The sequence below is a fragment of the Haliotis asinina genome, chromosome 1 (assembly GCF_037392515.1).
Source record: "Haliotis asinina isolate JCU_RB_2024 chromosome 1, JCU_Hal_asi_v2, whole genome shotgun sequence".
In the NCBI taxonomy this organism is placed as follows: Eukaryota; Metazoa; Mollusca; class Gastropoda; order Lepetellida; family Haliotidae; genus Haliotis; species Haliotis asinina.
Window position 1 is genome coordinate 101,042,569 of NC_090280.1, and position 15,924 is coordinate 101,058,492.

Genomic DNA, 15,924 nt, shown 5'->3' on the forward strand with positions numbered 1-15,924 from the left:
TGTGGCGACAGATGTACGTAACCTGTTTGTGGTTTCGTTATAGCGGGCAAGAATCAGACGACCTTTTGGCTACTTTTAATCACTCGGTGTTAACTAACCACAAGTTTTTCAAAGAATGAATTTGGTGTTCCGCACAAAACTAACCAGAAGTCTTTTATATGTTAATGGTTAAAAGTGTATGTGAAAAAACGGCGAAAATGAATGCTCGAATGAACACTGCGCACCGCCACTGTAGAACACTATCAGAAACAGACTGTAAGAATGTGGCGCATTGCCACACGTGTTAGCTCGGTAGCGTTGATACAGGAACTGACTCAAAATACTAGTACTACGAGGGGTAATAGAATCTGGGTAGAATTCATATAGGCGGTGTTTTCGGCCGCGATACAGGATCATGTCTTGACTGCATCTCGGCTCTTGGCATGTAAGAGCTGTACATGCATGGTCACCAACCATTTCCAACCGGAAGTATTTACGGATATGTAGCCGGAAGTATTTGAAGATATCTTGACACCGTTACAATTAAAGATATCTATAATACATTTCAAGATATCTCTAATTCAATTCAAGATATCTTCAAATCAATTCAAGATATCTGTAAAACGATTTTAGATATCAGTAATAGCAAGAATTGAAGATATCAATAATTGAATTAGAGATATCTCTAATTGAATTGAAGATAACCGTAATACAGTTGTGGATATGTACCGATCATTTCAAGATATCTAGAATTGAATTCCAGATATGTTGAATTGAATTCAAGATATCTTGAATTAATTTCTAATACAATTATGTACACTATGATCGTAATTGTTTTGCAGAGATCTTTAAAACATATAGAGATATCACGAAATATTATCTTGATATCTCTATAACATTTTGAGATATCAATAATTCTATTTTGGATATGTAAAATTAATTAGAGATATCTTCAATAATTTACAGATATCTTTAATTCATTATTGATATCTTTAAATATAATGCTGATATCTTTAAAACAATTGAAGATATCTATAATTCCTGAATAAATGTGAAAACGGCTTGCCATAAGCTCGTTCATCATGCCGATGACCCGGGTTCCCCACAAGGGTGCAATGTTTGTAGTCCATTTCTGGTGTTCCCCACCGTGGTATTGCTGGAACATTGCTAGAAGCTGCGACAAACTAAACTCACTCTCGTATCAACCCTTTAAATAGTAGATGAAACAGGCGCACACCACTTGATCGTATATCACAGTGTGTACCTGAGCGTCACTTCTGCTTTCTCTGGAACCGGTGCTTTCTCTTCTTCAGATGTCAGTCTCCTGACGGTATCCTGCAGATGGCTGAGCTCCTGTTTCACGATAAACACCTCCTCCTCAGTCTGCCTGATACGAGACTGGGCAGTGTTGAGCTCCAGCAAAGCATTGTTCGCGATAGATCGGGCTAGAAGGATGTCAGCGTTATTGCTGTTAGTGATCGTCATCATCAGCTTGTCTAGCTGTTGACAAAACGTTTGCATATAATCACAGTGTTAGTATGAATACACAAACAAAATTCCTACAAAATGATCACGTTTGAAAATATGTGACACCATATTACAATAGGTTAGCACTGTGGACACAATTTATACTGAACAGCAAAAGAAAGGCAACTCTTGGTTTTTATCATTTGTAGACATTAAACATGAACGCTTACTTTCATGAGATTTTATTTTTTTCGAAACTTGCATTTCTCTTGCTGTTCCGTATACAATCAGTTTATTTGTGCAACTGCGCTGACAAATATCTTAAGGTGTGACGTTGGAAATGTAAGTGTGTCAACGAGAAACGCATACACTGTGATGTACTAGATCTGTTGCCCTTTGACCAACATTTTATGTCATGTTACCTTGCTGGTGATCTCGAATGTATTTACACCCATGGACGCACCATCCTCGTCACCCTCCTTCGACACTTTGAAACATAGAATGAGATACAATGACATCCAGCAACCACAAACAATGGTAGAGACAATCCTAGTCCACGTCCAATCAGCACAACATTTACATCTGTTTGTCGTTCATTGCCTCATACCACAGGCTAGGACTGAAGGAAATGATGCCACAGGTGTGTGACAGGGGTTTACGTAATTAATCAATCAATCTGAATTCACTGTTTGCAGTTAGATGTGTATATAGGTATATCCGAGCCATGTGACGTTACAGCGCGTACCGAACTGAGGGATTACTGTCGTGGTAGGCTATCAATCAGGTTTAATTTCACGATTTTCTCGGATTTATATTCAAGATTGTTTGGTTCAGAATCTTTCTAGACGTCGAAAGTATGTACTGATATTCTGCCGTTTGTAATGTTAAACAACTTCCGAACCATATAAGAAACTCACGAACGTTTACTCACACGGGTAGACTGAATCTGTTGTAAATCCACGTTGAACCCTGGGCGAACACTTCCTGAAAAGCTCCTCAACAGTCTTCCAAAGGAATTCGTTCAAATTGCGATCAAACTTTGGACCAACTGTAAAATCTTTATGACCCTTGATAGACGACATGTCAAGGTTTAGGATACTGGCTCCAATATTCATGAGAATCATTGTCGCTGTGAAGAAGAAACATATGAACATTGTCTGTTTGAGATACACCTCAATCCCGGACTCTGAAAACAACAGCTGTCGAGATCGGACCAGCCCCAGAAGGGACTCCACCAGTGCCAAGTAACAATGGTATAGTGTACGTATGTCAAACGTGATTGGCCCCTCCAGGAGGTAGAAGAAGGATGCATATGCTGTCACTACAACGGAGAGGATAAATGAAAACCCAAACAGCTCCGCCCTAGAGGCTAGAAGAGTCGCCCGCATGAGGAACAGGTTGTAGTTGAGAGACAGTGGTTGTAGAAGGTATAATATACGTATGAACAAAACCATTCCAAGACTGCACCTGTAGATTTCATCCAAAAGATGAACCAAGTCAAACGATACGTAGTTTTCTGAAAAAGAAACAAAGTATAGTGTACCTTCCATGAACATCCTGGACACGCAATAAACGATGAATGTTCATACACACATTCTATTACACCTGTTTTGGATTTTTAACATGGCAACAATACAACCACTGAGTTTTGTGTCTTAATGCTATTGTGATTAATACACTAATTCACTTCTTTTGAAGGATACTCTGCTGGTTTTGTACTCCCAACTCCGCTGGTTTTGTACTCCCAAACCAACACCTCGTCTCATTTTAAGAAGGCGTATCACGTGTGCTTGTCTCTCGACGTTTGCATGTCGTGATAAATATATCGGCAACGTGTCGCCGCGATAGATCACTCTTCTAAGTATTAGGAACATTTCGTTTGCAGCTGAATATTTCAGTAGTACAGTGATGGTTTGATTGCACATGTATGTCAAACTCTCGTTCATAAACATAATGTTTAACGGGTTCAAGCTCCAGAGAAGTAGACCATTACGTACAACACGTACAAAGATAGACACTGAACGAAAATAACTCTGAAGAATCAATGGTACGAAGTTGAAATCATTGTAGCCTGCTCCGTCAACTCTATAGAGTAACATCTAGGTCAGCTGAATAAGTGAGTGGGGACAACATCACGGCGGGGAAAATGGACTTCACATATTATAACTATGTAGGGAATCGAACCCGCGTGTGAGGCGTGATGAGCGAGGGCTGTACTCACTAGGCTACCCCACCTACCTAGATCAAATGAGGAATTTGATTGTAAATGAATTAATGAGTTTACCTGGGTTGTTGTGAATTTCCTCCACTACGAAGATAGTCCTGTCGATCTTTACTCCATACACGATCACAGCACACAGCGAGAGTAACATTTCTAAAACAAACACACACGTGCTTAAACTGAAAACCCGCTCACCGGTACAGCACGTTGAATGGCAGAATTTGCACAAACGGATGACCACAATCACGGCAAAAACTACTTGTAACAGAAGGATCAGGTAGTCCCACACGTTCACGTACGGATAGAGTCTTGCTGTCTTGACATCAACGTTGAAGCTCACACCACCAAGAGTTGGGAACTCAAACATAACCTGCAGCCGGGTAAACAGACGGACGTTGGGATTGTAAAAGGACGCTTCCACAATCAGGGCCCGACTTTGCGAATCTAACCACTTCTCTCTTTCCACGAATATTCTCCTGCTAGATGCGTACCTTTGATCTTTATTCCAGCTTTCAATATAACTGCCATCACCATAGTAACCGAAAGTTCCTTCAATGATTATTCCAGTACCGCCTGTGCTTTTGGTGAAGAGGAAAGGTTTCTCCGTACAGCTGTCGGTGGCATTGCACCTCTGCCATTCTAGGAGTGAAAATAGTAAAAATATCACTGTTTTGTTGGAATCTTGGAACCAGACCCTAACGAGTTGTTAATGCATATTGTTTGGATCTATCATCATTCCTTTCTTGCATATCCCTTGTGGTTTAACCCTCTATCCTGCATGTGGTCATTGTTAACGTTAAAACCTGAAGGTCACAATCATTAACAAAGGGAGTCCGAGTGCTACCTTTCTGTACTATTACATATACTGCTGACCTTGACGAAGCCCAGCTTACACACGTGAAATAGCCATACCCACCCCAAGACTGCCCTGACTATTCTTAGTACTTACTAACGCTCTCAGACTCCTGTACCATAGCAAGTAAAACTAATGGAGACTTCAATCATCCTTGGCACGAAGAGATGAATTCGTTGAATCCTCAGTATTGGCTTGTGATTTATACGAATCTGTCCTATATCACCTTTGCTTCAAAAGTGTATCAACAGGCTTAGCAGTGTCGGCCGTGCGGCATCTTGGTGAAGAGTTTACAGAAGGTAGAGCAAAGACTATCATTTTGCTTAAATGGCAAAGCACAGGAACTACTGATTCATCTACAAGACTTCACCAGCTACTATCCAACTAATTTTACTTCCAGTACCAAAGATGGTATACGTGTCCACGACAAATTCCAAGATGGTTTGCCAGTCTTAAGACTTAAAAACTGCACTTCTGGCGAATGTCATGGGGATTAGTAATTACGATATGTTAATTGTACTGCTAGATGCAATCTTCAAGAGTGGTTTTATAAAAGATTTGGCAGCAGTCTTAGTTGTATCAGACCCTAAAAGTACACTGGCTATACTGCACACACGTTCGTGGATTAGAAAAACTTCGAAACTAATCAGCATGCAGTTTTAAACAGGCAAATCATGTACATTTCACTTGTTTTCCCTAACCACTAGGTATCCGTTAAAGATCACCGCTGAATTATTTCTGATACTTCTAGTACTGCTGATGTCATACACTGGATGAAATTCCTGATGTGACTTATCAGAACCCAGTTCTTTGGCGTGACGAGAAAATGCTTTAACCACTAGGCTACCCAACTATCCTATAAATGTGTGAATGGTCGTCAGCACACACAAACACATCACTGATTAAGATGGTTCAAGAAAGTCAAATATGAAAACATCTGATTCAACATTCATTACTTACGTTCTCTAAATATGCCAGTTTCAGCTGACTGGGAATCGTATCCTGGCATACATCTCAGAGGAGCACTGTACCATCTTGTAATCGCTTGGTTATGGCATGGACCTAAACACACGCGTAAACCATTAGTCTTGTACAGCACAGGTGCGTTACACAAACTGATATAAATCCAGAGACCACTACTATACCTCTAGAGTGAGTAAAAGTGTTTAGTTTTACTGTTAGTACACAGTATTAATAATATACCGCCAATATCACGGCGGCGGACACCAGAAGTGGGTTTCACACATACATATGTGGAATATGCACCACAGAGTTAAATGTTTGCCACGATTATGAATGTTTACAAGTGGGATATGATACACACAGTTAAATGCTTGCCATGATCTATGAATGTTTATAAGTGAGATATGCAACATAGTGTTGAGTGTTTGTCCTTACCAGTGAATATCTATTTGTGATTTGTGTCATGTTTGTGTCGCCTTTACCTATGAATATATACAGATGGACATGTCAGAAAGTTTTGAGTATTATGTGAAACCTTCAGTTGGGTTCTGACCTCTGACTCTATACTGTCGCAGGGTGATCGCTCCTAGTCGATAGTTGACACCGTCCACAGTAAACCGCTGGTCATAGACGGACATAAGATTCCCATTAAGTTGTCGTTTAGGAATGAGTGCAGGTATGAAACTGTGGTCAAACCAGCCCCAAACTTCCGACGATTTGTTAACGCTCTGAAATAGCAAATTGTGAGAACCAGTGATTTTACTTTGCAAAACATCATCGTACGCACAGATTACCAAAGATCTCGAAAATATACCATAACAACATATTGTACCGGAGTAATACGTACTGATGTGCATAAGAAAGCATACCGAGTTGTTTATCTGTGTAGCTGACCGTTGCATGAACCGATATCAGTTGGGTTTTTTTCGTTTTTTGTTTTGTTTTGTTTTTCTGGCAATTTAATCAATTCTCATTCCTGTTACCGTCTTTAATCTGTAAAAAGTTTGTTTGTTTGTTGTAAAAAAAGACAACGGGGTTTAAGTCAGTGCGTCTACATTCATCATAGATCACTGTAATGTTTACACTAAATTTACATACCTTTGACGTTGAAAGGTGCACGCATACACACACGCGCCAATACACACACACATACACACATACACACTATTCCAGTTATAAGGAGGCAGGCTGTAGATATTCTGATCTGTCCCTACTGCATGGGTTCATTAATCCCGAAAACTAAGGCACATATAAAGAATGCATTTATAGTTAAATGAGAATTGAAATGAAATGTAGTCGGCACCACTTAATTTTTGAACGGGAAAACTGCTACCAGACGAAAACACAAAACTGATTCACATAAAACAGTGGTACGTCATAGCAAGTGGAATGCATGTGTTACACCCATTACATATAGAAACGATACCGATATCTCTGTGCTCATACTACCCCCAATACTTCTAATACCAACACTAATACTGCTAATACTGAGACCATGAACAAGTGAAAGCTATGGCATTACATTACCCATGTCATTCAATCAATATGAACTCAGACTGCATTCTCAAACCCCCAAGATGTTCTCCTAAGTTTCGCTAGAACATGTAGTGTAATTGTCACCTTATCCTTCAGGGTATTCTTTCAGAAATGAGTGAATGAGTTTAGTTTTACGTCGCACTCAGCTATATGGCTGCGCTCTGTAAATAATCGAGTCTTGACCAGACAATCCAGTGATCAACAGCATGAGCATCGTTCTGCGCAATCGGGAATCGGTGACATGTGTCAACCAAGTCAGCGAGCTGACCACCCGATCCCTTTAGTCGCCTCTTACGACAAGCATAGTCGCCTTTTATGGCAAGCATGGGTTGCTGAAGGCCCATTCTACCCCGGGACCTTGACGGGTCCTTTCAGAAATGGGTGAGCGAGCGAATGAGTGGACGAGTAAGTGAGTTTAGTTTGACTCCGCTCTTAGCAATGTTCCAGCAATATCACGGCAGGTGACAACAGAAATGGGCTTCATACATTGTATCCATTGGGGAATCAAAGCCAGTTCTTCGGCGTGACGAGCAAACGCTTTAATCACTAGGCTACCTAAAAATGGGTGAACGGACGGTTTTATCCATTGAATAGAACTAATGAGCTACAGACACACCTTTGAAAGGAACGTTTGGTTGCCATATGTTTTTATCAGGGTGTTCAGGAGGTAGGATTCCTTGACATTATTGTGAAGACAGATGATTGTGAGGACGACAACAAACGCCAGCTTGGCCCCCAGACTCTTGCTGACCAGGAATAGCCGGTGCTTCAGGACAAGCTCCTCTCGGCGCTTCTTTATCTCTTCCGAATTCTCATCCGGCGGCTCTGGGACCTCCGAATGCAGACTCATGGGAACTTAAACGTAATAATTGATTTCTAATGACCTTGGCAATCAATGCATTTCGTTTTTGTGACATACGTCTAAGGTTAGTATAAATACTTTTTATACCGAGTTCTGCTTGTTTGTAGGTTGCTTTGTTGTTGTCAGCAATGTTCCAGCTAAAAGCCGGCGGTCTATAAATAATCAAGACTGGACCAGACAATCCAATGATTAGTAGCATGAGCTTCGACCAACGCAATTGGAATTACGGTGACATGTGTCAACCAAGTCCGCCAGTCTGACCGCCCGATCCCGTTAGTCGCCTCTTACAACATACATGGGTTGTGGAAAACCAATTACAACCCGGATCTTCACGAGTGCAGAGTTCTCTAACCAACCTATAGACATGATTCCGCGGGCGTTGACCTTCTTCACTGGTGCAACTGTCCCCATGTCTTCCTGGGCTGTCCGTCTGAACACGCTGGACAGAGCCACAGACAGGATGAGTATCTGGAGAGTCAATACAGCATCAAATGGATCAGTATCTAGGGTTTCAATACAGATGGGATCAGTAATCAAATGGATGAGTTTCTCTGGGGTGTCAATATAGACAGGATTAATCATCAAATGGGTCAGTATCTGAGGAGACAGTACAGATGGGATCAGCAATCAAATTGATCAGTATCTAAGCATTCAATACAGATAGGATTAGTCATCAAATGGATCAGTATCTGGGGTGTCAATATAGATAGGATTAGTCATCAAATGGATCAGTATCTGAGGAGACAGTACAGATGGGATCAGTATTCAAATGGATCAGTATCTAAGCATTCAATACAGATAGGATTAGTCATCAAATGGATCAGTATCTGGGGTGTCAATATAGACAGGATTAGTCATCAAATGGATCATTATCTGGGGTGTCAGTATAGATAGGATTAGTCATCAAATGGATCAGTATCTGAGGAGACAGTACAGATGGGATCAGTATTCAAATGGATCAGTATCTAAGCATTCAATACAGATAGGATTAGTCATCAAATGGATCAGTATCTGGGGTGTCAATATAGATAGGATTAGTCATCAAATGGATCAGTATCTGAGGAGACAGTACAGATGGGATCAGTAATCAAATGAATCATTATCTGAGCAGTCAATATAGATAGGATCAGTAGTCAAATGTATCATTACCTGAGCAGTCAATATAGATTGGATTAGTCATCAAATGGATAATTATCTGGGGAGTCAACATAAACAGGATTAGTCATCAAATGGATCAGTACCTGTGGAGTCGGTACAGATGGGATCAGTCATAAGAAAATATCAGTATCTGGCAAGGGAGTCAATAATGATGGGATCAGTAATCAAATGGATCATTATCGGGGGAGACAGTACAGATGGGATCAACCATCAAATGGATGAGTATCTGGGGGTGTGAATACAGATAGGATCGGTAATCAAATGGATCATTATCAATACAGATAGGATTAGTCATCAAATGGATTAGTATCTGGGGAGTCAGTACAGATGAGATAAGAAAATATCAGTATCTTGCAAGCGAGTCAATAATGATGGGATCAGTAATCAAGTGGATGAGTATATTGGGCGTCAGTACACTTGGGATCAGTCATCAAATGGATCATTATCTGGGGATTACTCATCAAATGGATCAGTATCTAAGGTGTCAATGCAGGTATCAAATGAATCGTTATCTGGGGAGTCAATATAGATAGGATTAGTCATCAAATGGAATAGTAACTTGGGAGTCAGTACAGATGGGATCTGTCATAAGAAATATCAGTATCTGGCAAGGGAGTCAATACTGATGGGATCAGTCATGAAATGGATCAGTATCTGGGGCGTCAGCACTGATGGGCCAGTCATAAAAAAATGGACCAAAACGTTTGATGTATTTTCCAAAATCAGTCTCATGAAACTAAACAGTGAATGCATTATCTTCACAGTGTCTGTTCACTGAGCAGTCTTATCCAGCTTTTAGAACTATTTTAACACTGTCTAACACCTACCTTCCGAAAGCAAAACCCCCAAACTGGGAAATGTTTAAATTAATTTAATTCACAAATGTCACCTGTTGTAGAGATACGTACATATGTATGCTATCTTTAAAAATTGGTGAAATGTTGTATGTATACTCATACATGTTTGTATATGAGTAAGCCAAACCCTTCAACGGTGGCACTGTCATGTGTGGATGTCTATAGTTTCAAAGGTTCCTCATGGCTGATCATATGACGTAGCAAGTGCATCAAACGCCCTTAAAATGACTGCATCTGCCGAACTTCCTCCCGAGCACGTGACACCTTCGCGAATCTTCACTTCAACATTAATTCGGTTCGACTGAGCTGCGGTTAACTTGTGTCTCGTGATTTTTAATGACTCGGAAACGAATCTTTCTTTTTTATTACGAAATCCACATGCAGCCTGTTTAATTGTTCCATTTCAGGGTAATCTAAAATAAAATCCTAGCATTCCGACAGGGGGGATACATAATGACTTATATTTAGTATTTCTACAACATAATTACTTTCCCCCATTGTGTTGCCGTTTGTAGATTTCAAAAGATTTTATTGATTATACAATGCTCTATATGGATATTTACTGATTATACAGTTTCTGTATTAATTTTATAACCTGTAATTTGATATGCCTAAAGATTTAATCGACTACAAATACACTCGCTGCGTTTGTGTTGGGCGATTTACAGTTTCCAATCCACAAATCTCTATTTTTCCTGTTCATGTTCAGCTTTACACAATACAATAACAGAAAAGAATTGTTTCCAGCTTGTATTCCTAACGTAACTGAAGGATTAAATAGTGGGTATATTGATGACATCGATCTCACAACTATGAACGATGTCAGTGTCACTGTGGTACACATAAACACGTTGTTACAGGATATGTCGATTCCTGGAATCGGTGTATTACTGTAAACTTTGTCAACTCGTAGAGCGGAATAGGTTGCATGCGATTGTGTTCGTTTTCTCTATGTTTAAAGCAAGCGGGAACGTTACTGACCAGTACTTGTCTTAAAACATTAAAAAAAACCTTGAAAAAGGCAAAGTTGGAGGCTAATGAGTAAGTTAAGAAATTTAGTTCGGAGGGAGTGAGATGACGTCTGGGGGAAGCTGTTTTCGAGAACATCAGCATGACCATATGAGAATAACGTGTTCTCTCAGCGCTGGGCCTCGCTGTACTGTTACCGAACACGCCTCTCGAGCCGATTCTAGGACACCAGTCGGCCCTTCGCTAAATTCCAGGAAAAGCTAATGGGTGCTACTAAAATGGAATGGATTTTCCGATTGTGCAGGTCGAATGTATGCACTGAACTAGTACTCTATTATGTGTAAAATTGTTTTGAATCGATTACACCAGTTTATCGATGTTTTGATCAGCGAAAGCACAGAGTGTGATTAAATTAGAGATTTTGTAGAAAACTCTAATTCCGCATTAACTATGAACTGAAACAGGACAATAACATCAGATTACTCACATAGTCACGTGGCTCCTAATTTGCTACAGTTATGTTCATTGACCATTTGCAATGGCCAAAATACAAATATTTTAAGTATTAGTGGTTGAAAGTTCATGTGGAATAATCCAAGTGTATAGTCTAGAGTGAAACTTCACCTGAGAGACACATTCAGCTTGGCTAAATGATTGCAGGCGTTTGCACCTCACAAATACAAAAGTAATGTGTGTTATGTGTTAATCTAGTATGCCATACTTTTCGTGAATGTAACGAGAACTGAAATAGCCTCTCCGACAGCAAAGTGTTACGACATTGGTTTAATGAGTACATATTGTTGGCATCCAAAACCAATTATGATGAAGCAGTCTGCAAAAGTACCATTATAATGTGACGCAGTAATGCCATGAACTGCTTATACATGATTAATGACGCCTGCGAAACGGGAACACCTACCTTCTGTTGCTAATGGGTGGTAGCTGCTAACAAGCATCTACTCAGATATCTACAAAACTGTTATGTGAAACAATGGCTCCTACCTTGATGGGTTCTATAAGAATGGTACTTCCGGTAGTACAAAATACAAGTGACATCAGCCAGTTGGTAGATGTAGCGCCACCCCATTCCAAGCTGTACAAGAAGGTGAAGAAGGCACTTGCTCCTATAGACAACACCACGATCGCATAACCAACGAAAATAAACCACCAGGGTAGGATTAGCTCTCCAGTGATGTATCCCATACATCGACATCTTCTTCCTTTTCTGTTGAGACTTTCCTCCACCACCTCTCCCTTCAAATTTCTTCTCCTGAAGGCCCAAGTCATGAGAAACCCAGGGAGGACTATTATAACTGCGGACACCACCCCAACGTACACCTGCCTGTAGTTCAGTTTAACAGGGCCTATTTCTATACCTCTGGTTTTCTGGGTACTGCTGTCATAGTCTTGGAACCACATGGCGTTGGTGACCATCCCGAGATACAGCATTGCCACTGCGCACAGGAATCTTTGGACTCTTGTAAACCGGCTAAACATTGGCCGTTTGATGACAGATAGCCATAGGTGATCATCGAAAAGCTTCTGTTTCGAGACGATGTCGAACATAGCTATCTCTTGACCGTCCGGGGAGAAAGCTTCGAACGTTCTGTAGAGTCTGCCGTCATCCTTATCAAGGCCAAGCCATTTGTGACAGATAAATATGTACCTGGAAAGAGTGAGTGAGTGGGTTTAGTTTTACGCCGCACTCAGCAATGTTCCAGCTATATGGTTGCAGCCTGTAAATAATCGAGTCTGGACCAGACAATCCAGTGACCAACAGCATGAGCATCGATCTGTGCAACTGGGAATAGATGGCATGTGTCAACCAAGTCAACGAGCCCGACCACCCGATGCTGTTAGTCGCCTCTTACGACAAGCATAGTCGCCTTTTACGGCAAGCATGGGTTGCTGAAGGCCTATTCTACCCCGGACCTTCACAGGTCTACCTGGAAAGAAATGCGAATGGTATTGTGTTGATATCACAATGGGACAAAATTCACATATCACATAGTTACCACGTCAGTTGAAATACAGGTGCAACAGACGGGAATTTTTCAAATTTCAGTGAAGTGGAAGATTCCAAAGGTATCGGAATGGTGTATTTTTGTCGACGGCTAGGTTCGAACCAACATCGTTTAGTGGATGTGAGACCCGAGAAGATTCGGGTTAGAAATGACTTCAAGCATGCATGAGCAAATACATGTAGTGCGAAGTAGCTATTACAGACTTGAAATTCGGATGTTTTTTAAATCTCAAGTTTCAACCAAATTTTAATGCCATTTTTGCGGTCACGTGGCCCTGTACGTTCAGTTGAACACGAGGTAGTCTTTAATTTCATGCAGTGTACTTACTTTATACTGATGTTACAATCCACTTTCTACCATATATTTTTGCCTGTATGATAACAGCATGATACCAGTCTGATACTCATCTATTGACATAATACTACACAGCTGAACAAGCGTCAGCCATTTAATTCAGCTTATGCTGGTTAGCATGACACGCTTTGTCTGCAGTGGACAAACTAGAATAACAGATGTCGTTAATGAAAGCAATAATCATGTAGTTTCAAGCGAATGTTGAATCCGGTACTCAAGCCATAACAGATCGCAACCGTATCCTTTCTCTTGAAAGCATTATTTTTGGCTGGCATGGGGTATGTAAATCAGGAGCACTTAGAGGAAAATGAGAAAATATATTATTCTATCAATGGTCAGCTTACTTGTCCCAGGGGAGAAGTACACAAGGTCTCGTTATACTTTGATTGTTGTATATACTCAACAATTCAGGCATGACGGATACCGGATATATTTGCTCGCCGTTCCGTGTAAAGCGGTCATACACAGAGAAGTGTAGTATAGTTCTCTGAAGCAAACGCATAGTCAAGACTGGACACGTAGTGGTATTACTCGATTATACCTCGACCTTTCACAATAGAACATTCTCTGTCCCATTAGTGAATGAGTATGGGTTTACAGCGCTCTTAGCAATATTCCAGCAATATCACGGTGGGGGACACGAGAAATGGGCTTCACATATTGCACCACCGTGGGGAATCGAACCCGGGTCTTCTGCATGACGAGCCAGCGCTTTAACCACCAAATTACCCCATCGCCCGTAAAGACTTCTGGGAGTGGTGTGTTCTATAACGCTACCCTAAAGGCATCCATGGGTTAGTATCTGCTCTACGTTGTGGGTAGCCTTGTGGTTACCTACCTGTCTTTTGTCTGCACATCTATGACAACAATCCTATCGATGTGCCAGTTGGAGGAACTTCCCTTGTCATCATGCCACACCTTGAGACGTGTCAGGGCACCAAGACTTCTCTCCGTCGTCATGTAGAAGTTGGATACGGTTCCTGGTACGAAGTTCTGTATGATGGAATGTGTATGTTAAATGCCACTTAGAATGTTTGTCATTGGCATGATAGATTAAAGCGAAATACTTAGATGAAAAACACGTACTGATATACAGAAATACGTTTAACTGGAATCTACCATTACCGAAAACATATTTCAATGGTCTGTAGATGTGATACACATACATGATTTGTGGATGCCAATATCTGTATGCGATGAACCCGATTGATTCAATTATTGATTGTTGTTAACGCCGCACTCAGCTATATTCCAGCTATATGGTGGCGGTATGTAAATAATCGAGTCTGTACCAGACAATGCAGTGAGCAACAGCATGCGCATCTATCTACGCAAACAGAAACCGATGACACGATTCAATCAAGTAGGCAAGTCTAACCATCCGATCCCTTTTGTCGCATCTTACGACAAGCATGGATAAGAGAAGCCCGGGACCTTCTCTGGTAGCGAGGAACCGAACGTTTCGGAGTTTAGTCTTACAGTTTCATTTCCTGGTATGCTTCGAAATATCATGTTCCTCAAAAAAGAAGTGATATCAATTATAACAGTCCCCATTTCGATATGACAGATAGCCTGCACATCTGAGGAATGTAAACCTGCGAAACGCAACCGCTCAACGACCGGGCTCGTCGGCTCAGAGTGTCATTCCGAACAAGGATGCACTTTTACGTTTGTTTAGACAGAAACCACATGTCAGTATCAGAAGCACACACACATATTAACTTCAGGTGAGCTTACCTTCCGCTTCCCATCTGACAATATTCTGGAATTCGTTTTGCCGTCCTTACCATGGAGGATGAAATATGGCGTTGACGTCAAGTGACGTGATGATCTCAGTGACGTGTGCACACTTAACGTGTAGCAGTAGGTATTGGCGTTAGCGTTGTCCAGCAAGTGGAGGTAACGCCACTGTACAGAAACGACGGCAAATTCACACATATGTGCTCAAAACATGGACAGGAGACTATCTTGTTAGCGTGTCATATGCGGGATGTGTTCATTTATTTATTTGCTTGTTAAAGTCAAGCTATTAACGGAACAGTATTACATAAAAAGACGCCAAAGACCGGGCTCGATTCTTCTCATATGTATAATGTGTGAGACCTATTTCTGAGCCCCACCCCCCACCCCACCCTCCATCCCGGTTTTGATATTGATGTAAAAAACATTCACTCATTCACTCACTCCTATAACTGCCTGTGATGTGATGTCCCCTAGGTTACATATATTTCTGTAATAGGATGTGCTGGTCACTGACAAGGCAGCTGTTTTTTGTTGCTCTGTTATCTCAATTTGCTATATAGTGGATATAATTGCTAAATAGTGGATCTATTTGCTAAACAGTCCGAATACCTACCATTTCTTTATCAGTTTTATCAATTCTTCGGAGGAGGATCGCCACAATGATTGTCATGGCAACAAGAAAACAGTTGACTGCCAGGACATACGGGCTATCTCTGATGTACGTTTCTATGTTCAGGAAGAGCCGATGGAAGTCGATGGGGGTCGGAGCTATGAGAACTTCGTTTAGGGCGAACGTCCCAAAAAAGTTTGACGTAAATTTGACTTTTCCAGTTTTATCTAAGCCGGTAACCTGTATGCACGCAAAAAGATGCATTACAACATGCACCAGAAAAGTATACTTGTGGATATGTGATAAGACAGCTCGAACATATCAGTTT

The 15,924-nt window shown here is 41.0% G+C and overlaps 1 protein-coding gene across 1 annotated transcript in view; it reads right to left on the reverse strand.

Annotated features, from left to right (window-relative positions):
* The window catches only part of LOC137277588 (polycystin-1-like protein 3), a 52,224-nt gene that overhangs the window by 14,452 nt on the left and 21,848 nt on the right, over positions 1–15,924 (reverse strand). The window contains exons 12-23 of the mRNA XM_067809393.1: positions 15,600–15,836; positions 14,981–15,151; positions 14,082–14,236; positions 11,868–12,531; positions 8,238–8,349; positions 7,636–7,874; positions 6,037–6,211; positions 5,481–5,582; positions 3,731–4,306; positions 2,378–2,962; positions 1,869–1,933; positions 1,244–1,479 (exon numbers count right to left, since the gene is read on the reverse strand). Of these exons, the coding sequence (XP_067665494.1) occupies positions 1,244–1,479; positions 1,869–1,933; positions 2,378–2,962; positions 3,731–4,306; positions 5,481–5,582; positions 6,037–6,211; positions 7,636–7,874; positions 8,238–8,349; positions 11,868–12,531; positions 14,082–14,236; positions 14,981–15,151; positions 15,600–15,836 (3,317 nt within the window). The remainder of the gene's footprint in view (positions 1–1,243; positions 1,480–1,868; positions 1,934–2,377; positions 2,963–3,730; positions 4,307–5,480; positions 5,583–6,036; positions 6,212–7,635; positions 7,875–8,237; positions 8,350–11,867; positions 12,532–14,081; positions 14,237–14,980; positions 15,152–15,599; positions 15,837–15,924) is intronic.